Here is a 22617-nt window from a genome sequence, read left to right on the forward strand (position 1 = left end):
CCAGTTTTTCTTTTTAAAACACTGCACTCGTGTTGTGTGTGTCACGCTGTATGAATGACTGGTAGTCATGAGGACATGTTCAGAGAGGAGATGAGTATATCATGTGATCTCTCTCAGCCAATGCCTCCCCACGTCAGAATGAAAAGTAAATGTGATTATATTCCAGGTGTGGAAGGGCAGGGCCAGATGCTACAAGCGTACATGTGACTTTTCTTCAAAGACAAGGCTTTGATGTCGCCACTCGGCTCCAGAGACCTTAGCTGCTGTTTGAAGTCCCCACACCCACCCACTCTGCTCATTGCTCTCCACAGCAGCCAGGACAAACTAATACAGCATCAGCTCTTTCTGTCTCTCTGTCCATCTGCTCTGGTCTGGTCTGGTCTGAACAGGGCCCGTCCTGTTTGGTGCAGTCCGGTCTATATTTAGAGACTCTCTGGTCTGCTGACCTGATGGCTTACTTATTCACTGAGTTGTTTGACATGCATGTGTGCTTCTATAGGTTTCCTAGCATGCTGCTTTGTGTTGGGCACACCGCATCTCACATTACTGAAGAGACTGAGCGGATGCCACTGCTGAAAGCTAGACCGAGTGATATGACATCAAGGCGACTTGTCACAAGGAGTCTTCAGTGAGGGAAATGTGTGACAGGTTAGTTGTAGCTGTGCTTTTCCTGCGAATACATGAGTACAGCATTGGTAGTTCTTGCGTCCGTGGTGCCCACTAACATTAAATCATTTTCACATCTGGGAAAACAGTTTCAGATTAGATTGGGTTTGTTAAAAAACCCTGGCTTCATAGAGGAGTTTGGTTCAGTCTGAATGGATATCAAAGGAGTGCTCCACCGGCTTATTTCAAGACGTATTTCTAGAATACTCTAGAATGGCTGGATCCTACAGTTCCTATTAGCAACTGAATCTGGATCTATCTTTGATCCCTTTTCCATCAATTGAAGCGTATTTTTTCAAACTTTGGAAAGATCCTCAAGACATGATACAACTGTTTATACTGGAATATTGGCAGAACTCCCCTTTAAGCAGAATTTTAAGCTAAATGGTGCCCTTTTAAAACATTATCTTAGATTAAAGAACACATAGATGTTTCACGTGTGTGAAACATCTACGTGTTAAAGAACACATAGATGTTTCACATGTTCAGTCCTGAGAGATTCTTTACCTTGACGCCATGATGTCATATCACCAAGTCCATCCGTAGCCAACAAACTGTCTTCAATTTTCAAAAAACCTCTGCCTTCTTAGACATGGCAGAGATCTTGTGCCATATCATTCTAAAGACTCATTATTTCATACAAAAGAAGAAAACGACAAAAACAGAAAGAAACATGAGCCAACTCAGAGTCTCTTGACTGCTGAACAAGAAGGACTATAAAGGAATCATGAATAAGCTTTTTCATAATGTTGCTACATTGTGTACCCGAGACCAGAGAAAGGGGACTTTCTTCACATGGCAAGGACATGGACGGTATAACGGAACGCTTGTGATTTTAATACACAGTGAAGTTTTATGTGTCACTTTGCAAAATGTATGCCAAAACTGGAGTCATCCAAAGCTGGAGCATTCAACATTCTGCTAGTGAAATAATTTCTCAAAACTGATATTTGGCATTCACTGATATTATTAAAAGAAGCTGAAACAAATTTTTAAAGGGATTTTAGAAGCTGAAACAGAATGTCATGCCTCTTTCCAGACTGGGTGTCTCCACGATGCAGGTGATGTTTTAACTCTGGTTGTGTTTCGTGTTCAGATGATAACCGACCAGGCTGCAACAGGTACCATGCTGTAAAGAAAAACATGTAGCCTTGATCCAGAGTCAGACCTCACGAGACAAATATGCACACCAAGAATGAATCCATGACAAACAAGCTTGTTTCCACGTCCTTCCTCCTAGCTGTTTCTGATGGGTTGAACAGTAGACAAGTAGCAATTCTCTTAATGGCATTCCCAATGCGACTGTTGATTTTATTTTTTTTTTTACACAATTTGTCGTACTTGATGATCCAAACAGCAAGAAGTAGATGGATCACTGCAAGGTAAAGGATGACAGGTGTGTCCAAAGGTTGCAAATCCTCCTCTCTATAGCAAGACATAAGTGGAAGAAAAGAGATTAAAGTAATAGCAGAATTTCAGTGTCATCCAGATTTAATAGATTGTGGATTCCTTGTGCTAAATCAAAAGGTTGTTTAGCGTCACAATATCTGTCAAGCTTTCTGTTGGCACACAGCAAATACACAGTTAACAGTGATAAAAGTGTCTAATTTATGATCAGATGGTGGTTTTCCACAGCGGGAAAGGGGCAGGTACAAGGTGACATTTAGAGGAACAGCCTGGTAAACTTATTCTGAAGTAGGCACTTTTCTCTCCCTCAAAAATGGCCAAAAATGCTTCTACAGGGGTGTTTCCTGCAGTCGGAACACACCCCAAACAGCTGGGTCACCCTAAAATGGCTAAAATGCAAGTTCTAGCAATGGAAAACGTCCTATTGTCATTTTTTAGACAATTAGTCCTTAATCAGACTCATGTAAACAAAACACTTGCAGCAACAGCTAATAAGCTAAAATTGCAACACTCTCTGGCTAGCCCAAGTTAGCTAATGGCTAATAAGCTAAAAAATAATCTGGACTGACTCATTATTGTTTCTAGTTGACTCATTTCAAAATTATGTTAAAGGTCTCTTAAATATGTTCTTGATCGCTAAACAGGTAAAGCTGTGCTAGAAGGCAGACGCTAAAGCTAACAGGTTTTTGGAAAAAGTTAGTATCCTCACCAGCTCATGAAACTTGAGAAATATTGTTCTTTTACTGAATCTAGCTAATCTCTATATTTAAATTTTATCAGGATAAACGTAAAACTGGACTTTTATTTTTTCACTTTTAATGTTAGGAAAGTCAAACGTATGGCAACTGTTAGCTAAGGTAACGCTAGCTGTTGGTATTGGAGCGTAAACCTACACAAACCAGATGGTTTGCAGGATAAAGCTGCTAACATTACTTTAAACTCTTATTGCTACATGGTTTAGCATCCACACAGCAGGTAAATACAACAAAACTGATATGCTAGTCATTAGCACAGCCGTATAAGCTAATGACTAGCAATGGCTGTTTAGCCTTCAGGTCACCACTGTTGGTCGTAAGATAGCTAGCTGGACAAGCTAATGATTGTAGCATGTGTTAGAGTCAGTCATTCTTCACATTTGCTCTTGTGATTTTGGAAAGACGCCAACCACCAAAGTCTTGAAATATGTGTAATAATGTGAAACGCAAAGCTTGACAGTCTTGTTGCAACACATTACAGGTGAACACTGACTGAACAATTATTCTGAGGGCAGATTTCAGCAAATGGTTACTTCTACTAGTTCTGCTTTTAAAATGTTAATTACCCCACAGCCCCCTCACACACACACACACACACACACTCACATGTTGAATATTACGTTTATATTATTCAGCACCGTGTAGATGTCACATTTTTACAGTCGAGGAGTGATGATGTATTTCTCAATGCGCAAAATTCCCTGGAAATTTTTCATTCTTTCTACTTCCTCCTGCTCCGATCCTGTCAGCTGTACAGGGACAGTAAAAACACAAGGAAAGGAAACTTGTCCTCTGAATGAACCTTCTTCCAGAAGTGGAGAAAAAAGTGTGGGTTGGCTACACCCCCCTCCTATACATGCTCTCATCATCGATCAACTCATAACAATGTGCCATATTTTATCTTGCAACACGTACAAGACAAAAACTATCGTGCAACATATGATGCTTCTAATGACGATGAAGTCGGTTTTCCTTCCTTTTCATTTGTGAATCATATTGTGTAAACAAGAATCTTTGTTGAACAAAATTCAAGGCTACTAGTGTTACTAGAGTGCTGATGCTGCAATCTGTTACTATGTGGATGTATGAATATGTATGTGAGAAATAAGAATAATTTGATCAACTGTTACAGGTACTTTATATAAAAACCTTTACAAGCATGGAGTGCATTGTTTATTTTCACATCATGGGGTTTTACAGCTGGGGTGGTGTTATGATGCTTTTGAGGCAGTTCGCAGTTTGACCACAGCATGGCAGCAGAGAGTCATTGAAGGGACCAACAGCAGCTGCAGTTGAAGTGATATTTGGAGAGTTTTAAACCTCCAATCCAGAAGGAAAACCCACTACAGGCAATTCGGTTACTGCTTACTGGTTCTTCAGAACCTAAAAGCGTCCCTTGAGAATCATTAAGGGTGGAAATAGCTGAGGTGATGACATTTTAATGTCAAATGCTTCAAAGAATGGATAGGAGCTGGCATAAACTTGTTTAGGTTAACATTATCAGTGGAATAGTTAATTCAAGAACACAAGTTTGACACCAAGTCTTCAAACAGAGGTGAAAATACTCAGTCATATGATAAGGTAGCAGCATTGTGTGCTTTTGGATTAGGCTTGGACCAAACACCGAGGGTCGAAAGGTCAACTATTTCAGCCCTTAGCCACCAGGGGGCATCTCATTCTGAATCATCACTGACTGACTCCGTGTTTACAGCACTTGAGCTCCTCTCAGTCTGACTGGAAGTTCTCTCAGCCGTTACACACTGAAAGATAGCAAAAGACACTTATGTCGTAGTTTTGCTGATGCTCTTCTAACCTCATAAGCAGGTTTTACACAGGCCTAATTATGTACTGAACTGTTTAGTTTATTACTCCCTATTAGGTGCAGCATTGTTGCAGCTATTCCTCCTGAGGTTCATAAAAAGCTTTACATGATGACAATGCACCACAACACCTGACCACAAACAAAGGAATGACTAGAAAACACACAGACAAGACAAGCTTGTGACAATGATAATCAAGACATAGAAAGTCCATTCAGGAGAGTATCACCCAGTGTTGAATAAGAGTCCTCCAAAGCATGTCTTTATACACGGTGGGCCAGAAGTTTCCATACATAGGAAAAATAAACATTTTATGTTGGACAACCGTTTTTATTTATATAATGTGCTCTATATGATTACCATTGTTTTGAAAACACATATTAATACATATTTTCCACTGTTGATGAGCTTGTTATGCTTGTCATGGCATTGGGGATCCGTTCCTGGAGATGATTTATGTCTCGTATCTTCACCTGATACACCATGGCCTTCAAGTGCCCCCAAAGATAGTGTCACACGCATCTTCTAGGGTATCTGAAACATTAAAAAAATATACATTATACATTTTCCTATGTATGGAAACTTATGGCCCACCCTGTAGATTACTGATTATATTGCAGTTTTAATTAGTGGCATGTTTTTATAGAAACTTCAACACAATAATGTAACCTAATTATATTTAATTGCTATAATATTTCATGAGTACATAACTATCATTACTATATTTTAGGCAGTTTGTAATCGTTTATGTTTTTAATCTCACTCCGGTGTGTTTTCCATTAAACGTTCTTCTGGGTCACTCAGAGGAAATCACAAAAATATTTCTCTCATTAAAAACTGCAACCAAATTAAATGCAAAATGACACCCAGCATGGTTACCACAGGCAGAACATTTTAGCAATAGCATATTTACGTACATTCAAATCCCAAGTCGAATAATGCTGTTCTAATACATTTTTCAATCAAATTTTACTGCTGTCTTGTGTGATGTGTTTTGGGAGTAAATCCATTCATGCATGAATGTTGATTTGACTGAGTTTGTTCTTGCTTTTTGTAACAGAAAAAACTTCTATAGCCTGTTGGTAGAGTAGCCATGTCTAACACTATTTTCTGTGAACAGGCAAACCTAATAATGATAACAATATTAATAAAAGGAAAAGGAAAAAACTTTATATCTATGCATTTGACAACAAAAAGCAACAATAAAGCATTAAAACCGCTATCAGAAAAGAAATTCTGATATATTATACACACGCTAGGCTCTATATGGGGTTTTTAAAAGCTTTTTAAACTAAGTCACTGACTGAATTGTTTGTCACAGTTAAGCCTGAACAATAAAAGCATGACCTCCTTTGTTTTAACCCTGTCTGATTTTCTGATCTGATGGGTCAAAAATCCACAGTTCTGTGACACACAGATTTAAATGTGATCAACAGAATCTTAATTGAAGTCTAAAATGAATGTGTAACCAGTGTAATTTGACGCTGACTGGAGTAATGTGTTTCCTGCATTGTTTGTCTCCAGAGGGGAGAAAATAAGGATGTGGATGAACATTGGTTTGGCAATATTTCAAATTTATCAGTAGCATTAATGAACAACAACCTTAATGTGCTGGTTGGTTCATGGTGGTTGTCTGTGATCCAGACACTGTCAGAGATAGACTTTAGTTTTTTTTTTATAGTACTTGCCAGGCTGAGTCCATTACTCACACTGAGGTGGCACAATGTCTCATTCTTGTTTATTCCAGCAAATTGCTGCAGGCCAGATATTCACTTTGTTGTGCATACACTGTCATCATTTGCTTATGCAGACAAGACTGCCATGTAGAAGAACGTCAGAACTCATATACACTCAATAACCATTTTTATGTAACTCTGACTTGTTTAAAAACTGGAACGGTTACCAAAGGTATTCTTTTGTAATTGTTGATAAAGCTCACAAAGCTCCCTTGGAAATATGTTGGAATTTAATTAAATTAGCCTATGTAGACTATATAAGGCTCCAAGTGTGTTGCATTTCCTTCAGATTCATTTAATACATGACCTTCTCAACTGCATGCAAGGGATTGGGGCCAGACCAACTACATGCAGAAGAGCAGTCAGCAAGGCACTACTACAGATAAAAGCATCTGCTAAATGAAACTTTTGAAATTGCAGAAATCAACAGAATATTACTGGGTTAATATCATTACCTACACAGGTGAGGGTGGAAAGCTGCGGCTGGATGAAATGGCCACCCAAACAGCAGGGGGCGCAGGAGCTGCAGGAGTCCACGGTGCTACGGTGGCACGGCTATGACGTCACTCCAGTGGGCGGAAGCAGGTAGCCGAAACAGAGCAAAAGTTTCTACGCCGCTTGGATGTTGGGTTCGACTTTTGAGACGCTCCTGCTGGATTTTAAAATTGTTCGAAGGGATTTTTTTGTGAATAACTCTCTAGAGATTTAGGACTTCTTCAATTTCTGCGAGGCTGACCCACTTTGATGTCAACAATGAAATTCCACCTAAAAAACGGACCGAGCCGCCCTGACATGATGGTAAATGGTCTATATTTATATAGCGCTTTACTATACCGGAAAAGATACCCAAAGTATTACATTTTACATCACATTCACACACAGATAGCGGAAGCTGCCATGCAAGCCACTAACCACGACCCATCAGGAGCAGTTAGGAGCTCGGTGTCTTGCTCAGGAACACGTCGACAGGAGCTCTCCAGGCGAGGATCGAACCGGCAACTCTCCAGTTACAAGGCGGCCACGCTACCCACTGAGCCATGCCGTCCCTATCAAGTCAGAAGGTAAGAAAAAAAAAATCTCCAAATACTGAGTTTTATAACCTGCTAGATCTGTGAAGAGGAGATGAACAGTAGGACGTGGCTGAATGAATGAATGAACGAACGCTGCCTCAGCTATAAAGCTCTCTCAGTGGGTGGGCTGGACTCTAGCAGTAAATGATTGGACAGAAAATGGTCATGTGACTCACTGACGCCATACCCGTCCGAACTAACACGATTAATTGGTGTTTTTTATGTTGTTTTTCTTAAAGTCAAAATGTTCTGATTCTGACTTATTAAATGTGCATATTGGTAATTTCTTAAAATCTCTATGGCAGTACACTGAATCTTTTTGGGTTGTGGAGCACACTTTTTTGACATTTCACCTTTTTCTGAGATTTTACAAACCAAAGAACTAATGAAATATCACAGAAATAGTGCTGTTCCTGATGTTTAGATCTAGCAAGATGTTGCAAAAAAAGTGACCATAAAGTGTTTATGTAAGACACTCATGTAAAAGGAGAGAGACTTCAAACCTTTTTTTTTCTCATCTTCGCTGTCTGCAGTTGCTGCCTTTGTAGGGCAAAACAAGCCTCACAGCTAAGATCGGATAAGATGAACTTTATTGATCCCTCACTGAGGAAATTTACATGTTACAGCAGCTGGATACAGATGAGGCATAAAAGAAGCAGGACAAGGATTACAACAGTACAATAAAAAATAAAGGTTGAAAAATAAAAGCTTCATAGAAACACTATATCAGGCATGATAAATCTACATATGAATATGCAAATATATGACATAGTGAATTGACATATGAATATGTAAAGAAATGATATAGTTAGTAAACATATGGATATGTACACATATACACTACCATTCAAAAGTTTGGGGTCACCCAGACAATTTCATGTTTTCCATGAAAACTCCCACTTTTATCCATGTGCTAACATAACTGCACAAGGGTTTTCTAATCATCAATGAGCCTTTCAACACCATTAGCTAACACAATGTAGCATTAGAACACAGGAGTGATGGTTGCTGGAAATGTTCCTCTGTACCCCTATGGAGATATTCCATTAAAAATCAGCCGTTTCCAGCTAGAACAGTCATTTACCACATTAACAATGTCTACACTGGATTTATCATTCATTTAATGTTATCTTCATAAACTGTTTTTCTTTCAAAAATAAGGACATTTCTAAGTGACCCCAAACTTTTGAATGGTACTGTAAATATATATGATAGATTCACATATGTAAAAATATGGCATAGAAGATAATGTACCTGGGTCAATGTATAATTGCAGGACTTTTTGTATCATAGTTAACATTTTTGCTGTTTTCAGGCCTAAAATCAACATGGCCACCTATAACCAAAGACCACATGGCATTTTAGAGAAAGATTCTTCTAAATATTATATATACAATCGAGTAAAATTGAAATTGAAAGTTGTTTCTACAGATATTGTAGTAAACCTGTTGACTACTTTATATCAAATAACTCAGAAAGCCTTGGAGTCTTGCCAGTCTTTTCTTCAGGAGGAAATGACATCATGTGGAGCAGGTCATGTGATCTGGAATTAACACACTTCCTTGAGAGGTGTTTTTGTAATGGGGAACTTAGTAGAAAGTGATTTCTCGGACACTGATACAATTTGTTATTTTCCATATAAAATTTAATATATTTCCAAAAAAGAAACATCTGTCATGATTATCTGAACTTAATAAAAAGAACACAATCCAAACTATTTCTGAATCAGCTCATTTTATTATTGTTTAGCTAATTAGAAGGTGGTTGGTATTAAATTCGGACGATTATTGAGTTGACATTTTAGTGATATCCAGTCATTTTTTGTTAATAAGCAATCGTTTCCATACTAAATAATTATGGAATTTTTATAAACATGATCATAATGAACATAATAAACATGAGTTGTTTTTTTTTTTTACTTTTGATAAAAATGTACATAAGATGTATCCCATGGACTTTAAAAGTCCCTAAATTATAGATTGACCCAACTGATAAGAGATGCTGTGGCTACCAGAATATGAGATTAACAGGTGGCCAAAAGCAACAATAGCAAATCTTATATATGAAAATCATAAATAGACTGACTTCAGTGAAGCCTGGGCATCCTATTGTGACATTTAAATAGACTGAGCATGCTCTGTGCTCTGAGCTCTGTCCTGAGAGGCCGATACTGCACTTTAATTGCCCAATATTGATGTTTTTTTTCCCTACACATGAGGATTGTGCTGTTCCATTACCTATTTTGTATTCCAGTTGGGTGCTTGTACTGTTTCTCCTTGGACCTGCAGGATTTTATACCCTGCAGTGGGATGGTTCAGAGTGTGGGGCGCTGTCCATGGTGCTGAAGAGGCCTCAAATAAGGTTCTGAACTCAATAAACTGATGAACTATGGAGCAGAAATAGCAAGTAAAGATGAGTGGTAGTAGGGAATGTGCTAATAACTTCACGTGTATGGTTTTAGTTATCATATTTGAAAGCGGATCAGGTTTATTTGCAGTTTAAATGGGTTTTATTGCGAAAGGAATTCAGTCATATGGGCGAACACGTGTCAGATTTGCATATGAGCGTCTTTTGGAGCAGAAACCGAGCCCTGCCTGCTTTTATCAATCTGCCATGTGAGTTGTTCTTTCACGGAGATGAGTGATCCTCCTGAATCACACGCGAGCTGACGGTGACATCCCCCTTCTCCGTCGGCACGCTTCCGCCTCAGCCAGCCAATCAGAGCGAGGTGCGCCGCAGCTTATAAACCCATCTGCTGCCGAGTCTTTGCCCTCACCGTCCCCGCCGTCCTATCATTCATTGACCCGAGCTGCATCACTTGATTTACCGCAACCGTGAAGATGGCGGCCCGGGTAAGAAACATATATATACATGTATATGCTTTATTTCTTCCTTTAAAAAGAACAGAACCGTCCCCGTACGTTGATGTGGAGATTAAAAGCAGAGCCGTGGCGCAAAATGTCGGGCGAGCCGTCTCTCCCTTCAGAATGTAAGCAGCCTGAATGTCACCGTGACTGCAGAATATTTGGGTTTATTTTATACGATGTTGCTCCAAAGCCACACCGACCCTTCCGTGCGTAACGAGGAACCGTAGCAGCTCCCCTCCGCCCGCTAACAGCTGCTTTCTCTGGGCTCCTTAATCCTGAGCTCTGCTTGCCCTTGAGCTGCGCGGCTGCGTAAAAAAAAAAAAAAAAAAAAAAAAAAAAAAAACGGCCAGTGAAAAGCTTTTCCGCATCGTTAATAACACGGGTGGACGTCTTGATGCGGGGATTCGTGAGTGGTCTCACATTTGATGATGGTGATGGTGTCCAGAGCTGCTGCCTCCAGTCTGCGGTGTTTGCAGAGCGCTGCTGGTTTGTGTGCATGTGTGTGTGTTCATTATGTACAACCTGTCGACGCACAGGGAGGATGATGTCAGGTAACCAGTGTCAACTTGCCCCACCAGCTCAGGGAAACACGGGTGGTTTCATCCAGCAGGGAGGCCCCCACATCCCCACACTAACATCCAGGGCAGCTCTCAGAGCCAGGACTGTGCAGTGATCCCCACTTCCCCCAGACTGCTGCTCATGTTATGCAACAGAAGCACAGCATCACCCTCCGGACAGCATTTCCATAATGCATATTTTAGTTTGCAGTATCCTAAAGGAGCATTGGGTAATCCTATTAAAATCGTGAGCTGTAGCATCAGAGGGTAGGGCAGTTCCATTAGGCTGCAGCATGTGCACCTTTACTCCTGGTTAGAACAGTAAACGCAGTGAAAAACTGTTCCCATCCTTCATTATGTTCACCATCCACCCATCACAATATCACATTTAGAAACAGGCTATTATGTTATTGCAAGTCATGATTCCAGACCGGTTTTGCCTCTCGACTCATGTGAGTTCTCAGACTAATATCACTTTTATGACCGTACAGTAAAAACGAAGCTACATCCAGCAGCTGGTTAGCTTAGCATAAAGATTACAAACAAGAGGAACACCTAGCCTGGCTCTGTCCAACAGCAATCAAATCAGATTACCAGCATCTCTAAAACGTAGTCATTAAAGCTGCAGTAGGCAGAAATCTGGAAGGGAAAAAACACAGCAAGCACCAGAATATGAAACTATACGTCCCTCCTCTTGCAGCTCTTCCCTCTAAGCCCCTCCCATAACACCAGCACTATGGTCAAGCTAATGCGATGTAACGTGCATGACTTTTTTGCTATATCCACTATATTGTCTGATTAACAAAATGTTCACTGGAATATATTTTCTAGATTTTCTGAGAGGCAGAAGTCAAGTTTTCTTCACTTGAACTACCCACTCCAGCTTAGTGGTAGATCTTAATAGTTTCATCTGTGTTAAAAAGAAAGTGTAAAAATAACAAATCACTCTTTTGCAGGGGGTTCTATGTTGGAATATCTCTTGGTTGAGAGTTATAAATGCTTAAAAACCCTTTAAAGGTTAGAAATACTAGAAATACTCTGTCGCATAATCACATGAAAAATGACAAATTGACATTTTATACTGGCCTTTGCACTAAGCTAACCAGCTGCTGGCTGTGATTCCATATTTAATGTACAGATGTGAGAATAGTAACAAAATTCTCATCTTATCATTGGACAAAAACAAATCAGTTGCAGTAACTTTCAAAATGAATCAGCTCATCTCATATATGTTACTCAATATGTGGTATTTTCTGTCACTGGTATATTTTAGCAATCAAGGAGACCAATAACCAGTATTTGGAATTGATAAGCACTTGTGGTAAAATTGTTGGTGTTGAAATCTAGAAAAACTTTGTTGACATGCTTTTGTTTCTTTATGTTTCTTGTGTGTTTATTGAAGTGCTGACTGGCTGTTTCTGGTGATGTGCAACCGATCAGATAGTGCTGTGGTTGAGGCAAGGCTAAAAAACTGCAGAGTGGCGACTACAGCCAGGGAGAGGCATCAGAGCCAAAGTGTAGATCATTCTGAATTTATTTTGATGGAAATCCATTTTAATCAGAAAAATGCTGACTGTCAGATCTGATACTGGGTCAGCTGATAACAGGTCGACCTCTACCTGTGGCCCTTGTGACACTTTAAGTCCAGTCAAAGAAGGCTTTTTCATATTCTTACATTTTAGCATTTTTTTAATAGGCCTGGTGAGGTAATAGTGGCAAATATTTTACCGGCATAAAGTCATAGTCATCTCAGTGGCCTTTTGCTTTATGTTGTGACCCTGAAGAGGTCCTAAACCTCAGGTTGGGAACCCACATTTTGTCATTTGTAGTTTAAACTGCAGCTTTAAATCCAGGGCTGGGCGTCCTGTCTTCCATGTGTTTATTTGAGTTGACTCTTGGTGGCTTGAAACGTGTGCAGACAGGTGTAGCGGTGAACATCCACGCCGTCTCACTGTACTCATGTTCTACTGCAGCTCATGTGCATTCAGTGTATTTCAGCATGAAGCTTATAATTCATAACCTCTTCACCTCAAACAGCACGTTAGCATGCCGTGAGCTGGTGCTATTATCCAGAGAGCCTTGAGCTGCTTGTCTACAGATTTGTGTCTTTGTCTCAGAGGAGGAATATGACTTTCCATCACACACAGAGAGGAAACACTTCACCTGTCGGTCGGGAAACGCTCCAGCAGCTGTTTTCCTGTAATAGCTCTGCTGAAAAACACATTTGAAGCTGAATGGAACTGACCTCTCACTTCACCGAGTTCACTTTTACTGCAGAGCCCAGAGAGGCGACAGCAGCAGCATTTTGTTTGAACAGAGAAACCACCGACAAGCCTTAACGGTCAGACCGCTGGCTGATTTGTGGATGAGGTGCAACATGCAAGAGAGCTTAATCAATACGGCACTGAAATGACTGCGTGTTCATTTATCAGGTTTTACATGAGGACTGGATAGTCCATTAAGTGATTCCTGATACTCTTATTTTTAAAGAACCAGTGATACCAGCACAGTACAGTATAGATTTAAAACTGCAGATTTAAAAATGTTGTTACCTGACAGCTCAACTTTGCCATGACAAAATAAAATTTAAGACTTTTTAAGACAAAATAATGCTTTTGTCACAATCATGATGGAAAACACACAATATCTCCTGCAATTATTTATTAAGTAGAATTTTTTTTAGCATTTATATCACTTCACTGTCAGTATATCTCAGCTGTATATAGAACAGAATAGAAGAGAATAAAATAGAATAGAAATACTTTATTAACCCTGAAAACCCACTGTTGAAAAAATACATGAATTTAATTTTTATTATTATTGCTTTCTATTATTTATATATCTATTCATATATATTCCTTTTGCAATTTTTTTCTATATTTGTGTATATATATACACACACACACACACACACACGCATATAATATTTTTATTTATTTATTAGGTGTTTTGCTCATTTTTTATATTTGTGTTTATATATATATATATATATATATATATATATATATATATATATATATATATATATATATATATATATATATATAATTATTTTTTTTTTTTGTTTTATTTATTTATTTATTTACTTATTTATCCATCCATCCATCCATTATCTATACACCGCTTAATCCTCACTAGGGTCATGGGGGGGCTGGAGTCTATCCCAGCTGACTCAGGTGAAGGCAGGGGACACCCTAGACAGGTCACCAGTCTGTCACAGGGCTACATACAGAGACAAACAATCACTCTCACATTCACACCTACAGGCAATTTAGAATAATCAATTAACCTCAGCATATTTTTGGACTGTGGGAGGAAGCCGGAGTACCCGGAGAAAACCCACGCATGTACAGGGAGAACATGCAAACTCCATGCAGAAAGATCCCGGGAAAGCCGGGATGCGAACCAGGGATCTTCTAGCTGCAAGGCGAAAGTGCTAACCACTACACCACTGTGCAGCCCTTACTTATTTATTTATTTATTTATTTATTTATGTTCATTGTCATTTTTTCTATATTTGGGTCTTACAGGGTTAATCCCAGAGGAGAAATTTGCTTGCTACGGCATAAACAGTACAGTTCCCACCACCATAAATACAGATAAATAAGCAAAAATGTGCAGTAAATAAATATATACAATAAGAAAAATACAAAATGTCCTATGTAATGAATATACAAATGCATAATTTACATACCAAGAAGGCTCCTGGATTTGTGTACGAGCACACAGAGAGATACAATAACCTTAAATAGGCTCAAAAACACCACAAAGATACCGGGAACTGTCACTAAGAGATGTTATGACACCCGAAAGAGACATAAAATGAGCATAAAGTGACTTTAAACCACCACAGAGAGACAAAAGGATCCCAAAGTGAAGCAAAACTAACACAAAGAAATTCAAAAACCAACAAAAGGAACATTACAGCCAGGCAAAAAACAAAAAATATTTAAGATGTGTGTTGATTCAAGGCTTTAAAATCACTTACAGTTTACTATGATAATGGGCAGATTTACCATCAACATTCCCAGTAATTCATGAAACAATACATCCTTCGTTTCACACATGGGTAATTAAAGTTGGACTGTTGGACATTTACTGTATAAATGAACACTTAAGGCCTTCCTTAGTTAGTTCACACTATGCTATGAGTGTGAGGTAACTCTCTGAAGAGCAGAGCGACTGTAGCATGAGCGACCAGCAGCATGTTGGAGTCAAACTGATAAGAACCTAAGAAAGAAAAGCTTCTGTTGCAGCAGATTTGAGAAGAAACAGCAACAAAAGCTCACACTTCAGATTTAGTAATAAGATCTAAAAAAGGGATTAAATCAACGGCGAGGTCAGACCCTGCAATCGTACATCCCAAGCATGTGTTTGTGTAATTAGTCTCCAGACCAGACTTCTGCACTGCAGGTTCAAAGTAGGTAATTAGACGGGCCTTAGCTCTTTGTGTTACCTGACAAAAAAAAAAAAAAACTCCTGTTGACTTCATTGTTTCCGGCTGGCTCATTTTTTAACCCTCGTGTCGTCATGCGGGTCAAAATTGACCCATTTTAAAGTTTGAAAATGTGGAAAAAATATATATTTCCACAGTGAAACTTCTGATATCCACATTTTCAACATTTTTGGGAAATCTTTGAACGTCTTTTGGTAGAAAAAAAGGAATGTTAAGAATGTTTCTTTAAGAACATTCACATAAAAATCAACCAAAATCCAGCGAATTTCGCTGGATTTTGGTTGATTTTTATGTGAATGTTCTTAAAGAAAATATTAGATGTTTTACTGATATATATGGAATCACTTTAGATATTTTTAGAATTTTTTTGGAAGATTTTTACTAAATTTTTGAAAATATTTACAAGAATTTTCTTGCCAAATTTGGGGGATATTTTTGTATAAAATTTGAGCAGTTTGTTATTTTACGTTATAAAATAACACAAATGACCACAGAAAAACACATAATTATCATAAAAAAGAGACAAAATGACCACAAACAGATTGATAATGACCACAAAAAGGCTCAAAAAGACACAAAATGACCACAGAAAAACACAAAATGACTCAATGAGACATAATTACCATAGATTATCATAGAAACACAAAATGGTGAGACATACCAAATAACTACAAACAGTTGCGAAACGAGCACAGAGACACATAAAATGACCACAAAAATGTACAAAATGACTACAAAAAGACCTAAAATTCCCACAAAACAGTCTGAAAATGACCGAAAAAAGAAACAGTGAGCACAAAGACACACAAAACAACCACAAAAAGACACAACATGACCACAAAAACGCATAAAATGACAAAAAAAAAATGACTCAGACAGATAATTGAGATAAGTGAGTCATTTTTTTATTAATAAGTGATTGTTTCCATAATAAATAATTATGGAATTTGTAAAAACAATAAACATAACAAACATAAAAACATTTGTTTTTTTTTAACTTTTAATAAAAATGTATGCAAGATACATCCCATGGACTTCAAAAGTCCCTCAGACACAGAAACGAGAAAAAATCTCAAAACAAAATTACAAAATTGTACAAAATTAATCATGATTTGGTAATAATACACGTGATATTATTATAAATAATAGACAATGCCAATAACTATCTGGTTGACACTCCAACATCTGAATATAGACAGTTTGATTACAGATTATCTCCACCTCTCTGTATTTATATTTTAAAAAAACTAAAAAAAGAGACAAAACACACACTAAACATAACATTATTGCTGTTATCACAATATTGCATGTACTGCTGTAAACAGTATATATGTTTGTAGTCATACGTGTTCTGTTTTCTTGTTTTAGTAAGCAGTACTAGATTTTAAGTTAGATTTCCAGATTCACAGGTAAATCAAACTGACAACTGCATGATTGATTCTTAGTCAACAGACGTGATGGATGGACACGGAGCGTTTTCTGCAAAATAAATAGAAAACCTGATACGTTCTCTCATTTGACCCTCGTTTATCAGTCAGGCATTGTGAAGCTGAATTCAGTCAAGATTGTATTAAAGTAATGGACATGATACTGTGGCTGTGGAGAAGTCTGCATGTGAATCTGTCTGCCTCACACTGGAGTCTGCATCAAGAAATAGTGGAGATTTTAATAATTCATCACAGTTCTTCAAGAGAGCAGATATCTTTGTGTGTGTGATGGTACATTCCTCCTCTTAGCAGTCCAGCATGAGTCAAAAGAAGTGTCCACTGGCGTGTTCTGACACTCACACACTCACACACTCTCACACACACACACACACACACACACACACACACACACACACACACACACACACACACACACACACACACACACACACACACACACACACATGCACACACACACACACACACACACACACACACACTCTCATACCCTTCATCCTCCCTGCCCAGCAGGCCGTGTGCTGTTGCTGGGTATACTGCAGCTTGTCAGAGGCAGTCAGGACAAAGCAAACATTCCCACAAACGGACGTCACGACGGATTCAGCATCAGCCACAAAACAGTGAATCCTGCTTGAATAAGTGGCAAACACACAACAACGTGTTGGTTTCTAGTGCTGGATATGATGTTGATGTGTGGAGATCATGTCTGTCTGCTATGTGGGGCTGTGGTTTTGCAAGTCATCCCGATCCTGTTTATAATTCACTGAAAAACAACAACAGATTTGCATTTTGCAGTTTGTATTTTGGTTAGGGATTGTCAAGAGGAGTTGAGATTTGAGATCCCAGGAGCAGCCAAGGATGCGGACTCTGGCAATAAAAACGAACAGAATAAGGGACTACATGATTGTTTGTCTCTTTTAAGTTGATTTATATAAGCATCTAACAATAATTTAAGAGGATTCTGTTCAACCAAGTAAGCCTTAAGTGCACGAAGGAATATGGAAAACAGGACGTGGCTAACAGGCTAACCTAGTCTGTCCCGGCTGTCAGCATTTCCACCTCCTTAACGCGAGTTGTTTTGCAGGAAGTGACCTCTATGAATATCATTTCATGTCCAACTGAAATCACTTTGAACGCAGCTGCAGGATACAAGCCCATCCGATGGCTTAAATCACGTGTCATGGGCCACTCTAATGACATGGACAATCAGCCACGAGGTCATAGTGCCACTGTGATAGCATATTATAGCTTCCCTACAAGATGAGCTCTCTTGCTGGTGGGCATTAAGCCTCACAGGAGACTTTTTCATGGTGGCACTTTATTAGCTAAACCTCAGCAATGCTCTCTGTTTGCCAACATGAAACTGCCAGTAGTCTGCCGAAGGACTCCTCAGGCTGCAAAAAACTTCTAAATATGTATACAGAGATGAGTTTTTAGGATTTAAATCAACAACCAGAGCGAGACTTTAAACACTTAAGGTTTAAGAAGTTGTCCTTCAATTGGACGAGTGCCCTTTCTCAGCCTTGTTTTACACATTCCTTTTGCTGGGTGGCCACAGAATCCATTATTCCAAAGCTTCCCAACCATCCGAGCAATGCATTCTGGGAGCATTGGGATGCATTTGGAGAAATGGGGCATCGCATTACCTACTCCTCCTTTGCTTAAAGTTGCATTTTTACATTATTTGTGCTATAAACGCCAGACAAACATTTAGACTAACCACCGTTGCTCTAAAATGAAGACAGATTCTGTAACTGCGTGTCTTATTTGTCACTTTGAATGTTTTCTGACACCCGTTTTGATGGACTGATTTTGTACTATTAGTCTGGTTTCCAATCTAGAAGCAGACAGGCTACGAGTTTGCTGTTTGTCCAGTCAGTGCATGTGTGTTTAGGAGGGTTTTGTACTGGTTTGATTGGTTACCTCTATCAAGCGTCCAATGCTGGGAAATAGTTCAACTCGTCGCATTCAAGAACTCCACTGTGGGCACCATTACCATCCTACTAGTCATCTGACAGGCCTTAGTTACGGTTACTAGGCTAAAACACAAACCATTGTTTAGGTAACAGGTTTAGTATAATGGAAATAATAACTACGAGCTGCAGACCTGAAATTATCACAGCAGCCACTTTAAAATCCAGTCGTGAGCAAGTCCATCTCAAACAGGGATCTGAGCAGGTGGGTGAGGCAGTAATAGATTATTGATCTGCTGTGTTAACTGCTAAATTCACCTCAGGACTCACAAAGGGATTTTCTGTCTTCGCCTCATGGCCTGAAGTAAACACAGTCAGTATTCATCAGGTCAGAGGGCGATAAAAAAGGTCAGTAAGACATTTGATCAGAAACTGTGGTGGGGATTGAACCAGCGGCCTCTTAGTTCGCTGTGTTGTCTGGAAAAACCCATGGATTAGAGAGCAGGAGCTCAAGACTTAAGCATTTAAACATTACTGATTTCCAAGAATTAAACATTTGAAGAAGGGATGTTGTGACAAATCAGTGATATTTTAAAAATGAATTATGATCATGGTAATAATGCACATTTAGTAATAGTATAAACCAGAGGTGTCAAACATGCGGCCCGCGGGCCAAAATTGGCCCACCAGAGGTTTTAATTCGGCCCGCGGGACGACTTTGTAAAGTGTAAAAATCACAGCGAAGACATTAACTGCAAATTGTGAATTTGTAAAACGATAAATTTAAAATAATTTCTAGACCATGACAAGTTGTTTTGATCATAAAGTAAAATACTGGATGGCTCATTGTTCTTTTATCATTTGTGTCTTATTTTTTGTAATATTTTGTCTTGTATTTGTTGTTTTTTGTCTTTGTGCAATTTTTGACGTTTGTCTCATGTTTTTGTTGTTTTGTGTTTCCTTTTTGTCTCGCTTGTGTTTTTTGTCTTATTTCTGTCATTTTATGTTTTGCTTGATTTGTTGTTTTATGTATTGTTTTTGTCGTTTTGTGTTTTTTTTGGTCTCGCTTGTGTTATTTGTCTACTTTTTTGTCATTTTGTTTCTTGCTTTTGTCATTTTTTTGTCTTGTCGTTTGTCCGTTTTTTTGTCACTTTGTAACTTTTTTGTTTCTTTTTTTGTTTTGTTTTGTGTTGTTTGTCTCATTTTTTGTCATTTTGTGTCTCATTTTTGTCATTTTGTGTTTTGCTTTATTCGTTGTTATGTGCATCATTTTTGTCGTTTTGGTTTTCTGTCTCGCTTAAGTTGTTTGTCCATTTTTTGTCGCTTTGTAACTTTTCTAATTTTTGTCTCTTTTTTGTTTTGTTTCGTGTCATTTTTCTCTTTGTCATTTTTTTTCTCGTTTTTGTCATTTTGTGTCTCGTTTTTGTAATATTTTGCCTTGTTTTTGATGGGTTTTTTTTTTGTCTTTTTTTGCCTGACTTTGTCGTTTCGATCATAAAGTAAAATACTATATTTTTCAGCTCCAGATACCTGTGATTAAAATTAGGAGTTGTGGTTATTTTTAGGTTATTATGCTGTGATTTTACTGGTACGACCCACTTCAGATCAAATTGGGCTGAATGTACTAATGACAATGAACTAAAATGTGTTTGACACTCCTGGCCACAACTTGATTTACTGTGTGTAAATAAACTGTAGTTGTGGTGTCGCGACATATAACTGCTTTAGTTCATCCCCTCTGCATTAGATTATTAGATTAGTGTTTTATTTTCAGGCAGAAAAAAGCCTTTTCAGGCTTTTTTCACTGGCAAATTTCCACAGAATTAGTCTGTTTCCTGCTTTGTTAACAGCAATTATGGCATCACAGCAGTAAGTAAACAGCTCAAACCAAATTGGACATGAGCTAGAATGGTGATGAGAACTGGGATTGCTTTGTCTAAGTGAGAATAGTGCTTGCTGACGTAAAAATGCCAACTGCAACATGACGTTTGCAGGCATCTGAAGCATCAAATCAATTTCACCATTGACAGAAGGCTTCCTGTACAAATTTAAATACTTTTAATTGATGCTAGCATTTGTTCAGTCTTACTGAGTGGGTGCTTTCAAAGATTCCCTGATCGACTCGATTGTGTTAAAATCAATAGTTATAGATAGGGTGTTCTTGATGCTACAGCTCAAGAAGGAGAGAACAAGGAACAGACGCCTACTTGGAAGAAGTGAGTGGGCCGCAGAAGATGGCAGCTCAAGTGTGTCTCTCCTCTGTAATGTCTTTCCTCTCCTTAACGAAGTGATCGGTTTATTTCCCTCTTAATTTCCCTCCAGTTTGCCCGTCTATTGCTCACAAGCTGTTCCTCAAGAGCCTGTTATTTGATTCTCTGCTCCTGCTTCTGCTTAGCACCCACACCCAATATCTGAGACATCAGGCTGCATCACTGAGGTAGAAAGATGCTGCTGCTGCTGCATTTTACCTTTCCCTTCAAACGGGGGAAAATGGCTTTCTGCCGGCTTTTAGGCTCCAGATGAATCAGCTGAGGCTTGCAACCAGAAATCTGTTTTCTAGTAGCACCAACCATTGCTGTTTGTTTGTCAGCCATGTTCTCCTTTTGTAGATTTATTTGTACTTTTTTCCCTTTTTAAATATGGATACATCATAAATATATGGGAATGCAAAACAAAAAAAGCCCTCAGAGAGCGCAGTCCTCCGCCAAGACTACTCAGTCGTTGTATGATTTCTGATGGATGAAGTCTTTAAACAATTTGTGGTCACCAACGGTGGATTTGTAGTAGGATCACAACCATATGATCGTCAGATGGCAGCTGATGTAGTGTTCACTTGTTGTCATAGTTACGGTGACGCTGTGCCCCTATCTCGCAATAATACAGAAATGTTTAACAAATCCGTGGATCCAGACTCTAAGCCGCATCACTGCCAAAATCTAATCAGCTGGTCCTTGTGTCATTTCAGACCTTCCCTGAAAATTTCATCTAAATCTGCTACTTCATTTTGGAGTAATGTTGCACACAGACAGACGGACAGACAAACCAACCAACTCAGGAACTGTGTCCTTGACCGAGTAAAAATGGCCTTCTTTATCACCACCGTGTTAATCAGCTTTCTAAAAGAGCAAAATATTCCTCAAGTTTCCTGTTTCAAATCGAGAATTAGTTCCTTTAAAGAATCTCAGTCTTTGACAAAAACCAGATTACATATTCAGTGAATCTAATGAGGAAATACTGTTAATTAATGAACTTGGCAGGTCACAAATATTGGATACTAATAGGACATATTTCCTCAACATACTTGATCCTGAAACAAAACCCATTTGTAGCACTTAAGGTATGGAAAAGATTGTGGTTAAGTTTAACAGAGAAAAAGTCCACATGACTTCAGACACAGTGGGATTGTTTACTTTTAATATCTTTAACAGTCTTTTGCTGACCTTAGTTAACCTTTTGATGCACAACATGGGTGAAAAGATACCCAAATTCAATGGAACATGGGTATCTTTTGACCCATGTTGCGCATTAATGGGTTAAAGTGCTGTTGTTGGTCAAACTTAAACACAGTAATATCATCCTTGGTTTCTGGTGTAAGAGCTGAACACTTTATTCATCCTCCATCCACCCAGACCTCCTCCTGCTAACTCCAATACAGTTCATAATTATGGTGCTTCATTAATGCAAAACAACTCCCTGCTCCCGAATGTAACATTGTTCAGATTTTATCAGGGAAACATTTGGCACTTCTTTCAGACCATTTTACCCAAACCTTTGAGTATGATCTGAGCACAACAGCTCTCTCTGAAGGACGCTTTCAGGAGAGGAGAAAGCATCTAGTCCAGGGTCGGTACTTCTGAGCAACCCTGAAAAACAGCTTTGCAGCTCTTAAGGCTGACTGGTTAAATTCAGAGAGGAGAACAAGCAT

The 22617-nt window shown here is 38.7% G+C and overlaps 1 protein-coding gene across 3 annotated transcripts in view; it reads left to right on the top strand.

Moving 5' to 3' along the window:
• The first annotated feature begins 10155 nt into the window (after window positions 1–10155).
• nsfa (N-ethylmaleimide-sensitive factor a) overlaps window positions 10156–22617 on the top strand; it is a 56993-nt gene continuing 44531 nt past the window's right edge. Inside the window, exon 1 of one of the 3 annotated variants that reach the window (XM_035946698.2) lies at window positions 10156–10306. In XM_035946698.2, coding sequence (XP_035802591.1) covers window positions 10295–10306 — 12 coding nt within the window. In that variant the 5' untranslated portion in view covers window positions 10156–10294. The remainder of the gene's footprint in view (window positions 10307–22617) is intronic. The other 2 variants (XM_035946697.2, XM_023266992.3) reach the window with 2 other exon arrangements.

This window comes from Amphiprion ocellaris, chromosome 19 (genome assembly GCF_022539595.1).
Source record: "Amphiprion ocellaris isolate individual 3 ecotype Okinawa chromosome 19, ASM2253959v1, whole genome shotgun sequence".
NCBI classification, from domain to species: Eukaryota; Metazoa; Chordata; class Actinopteri; family Pomacentridae; genus Amphiprion; species Amphiprion ocellaris.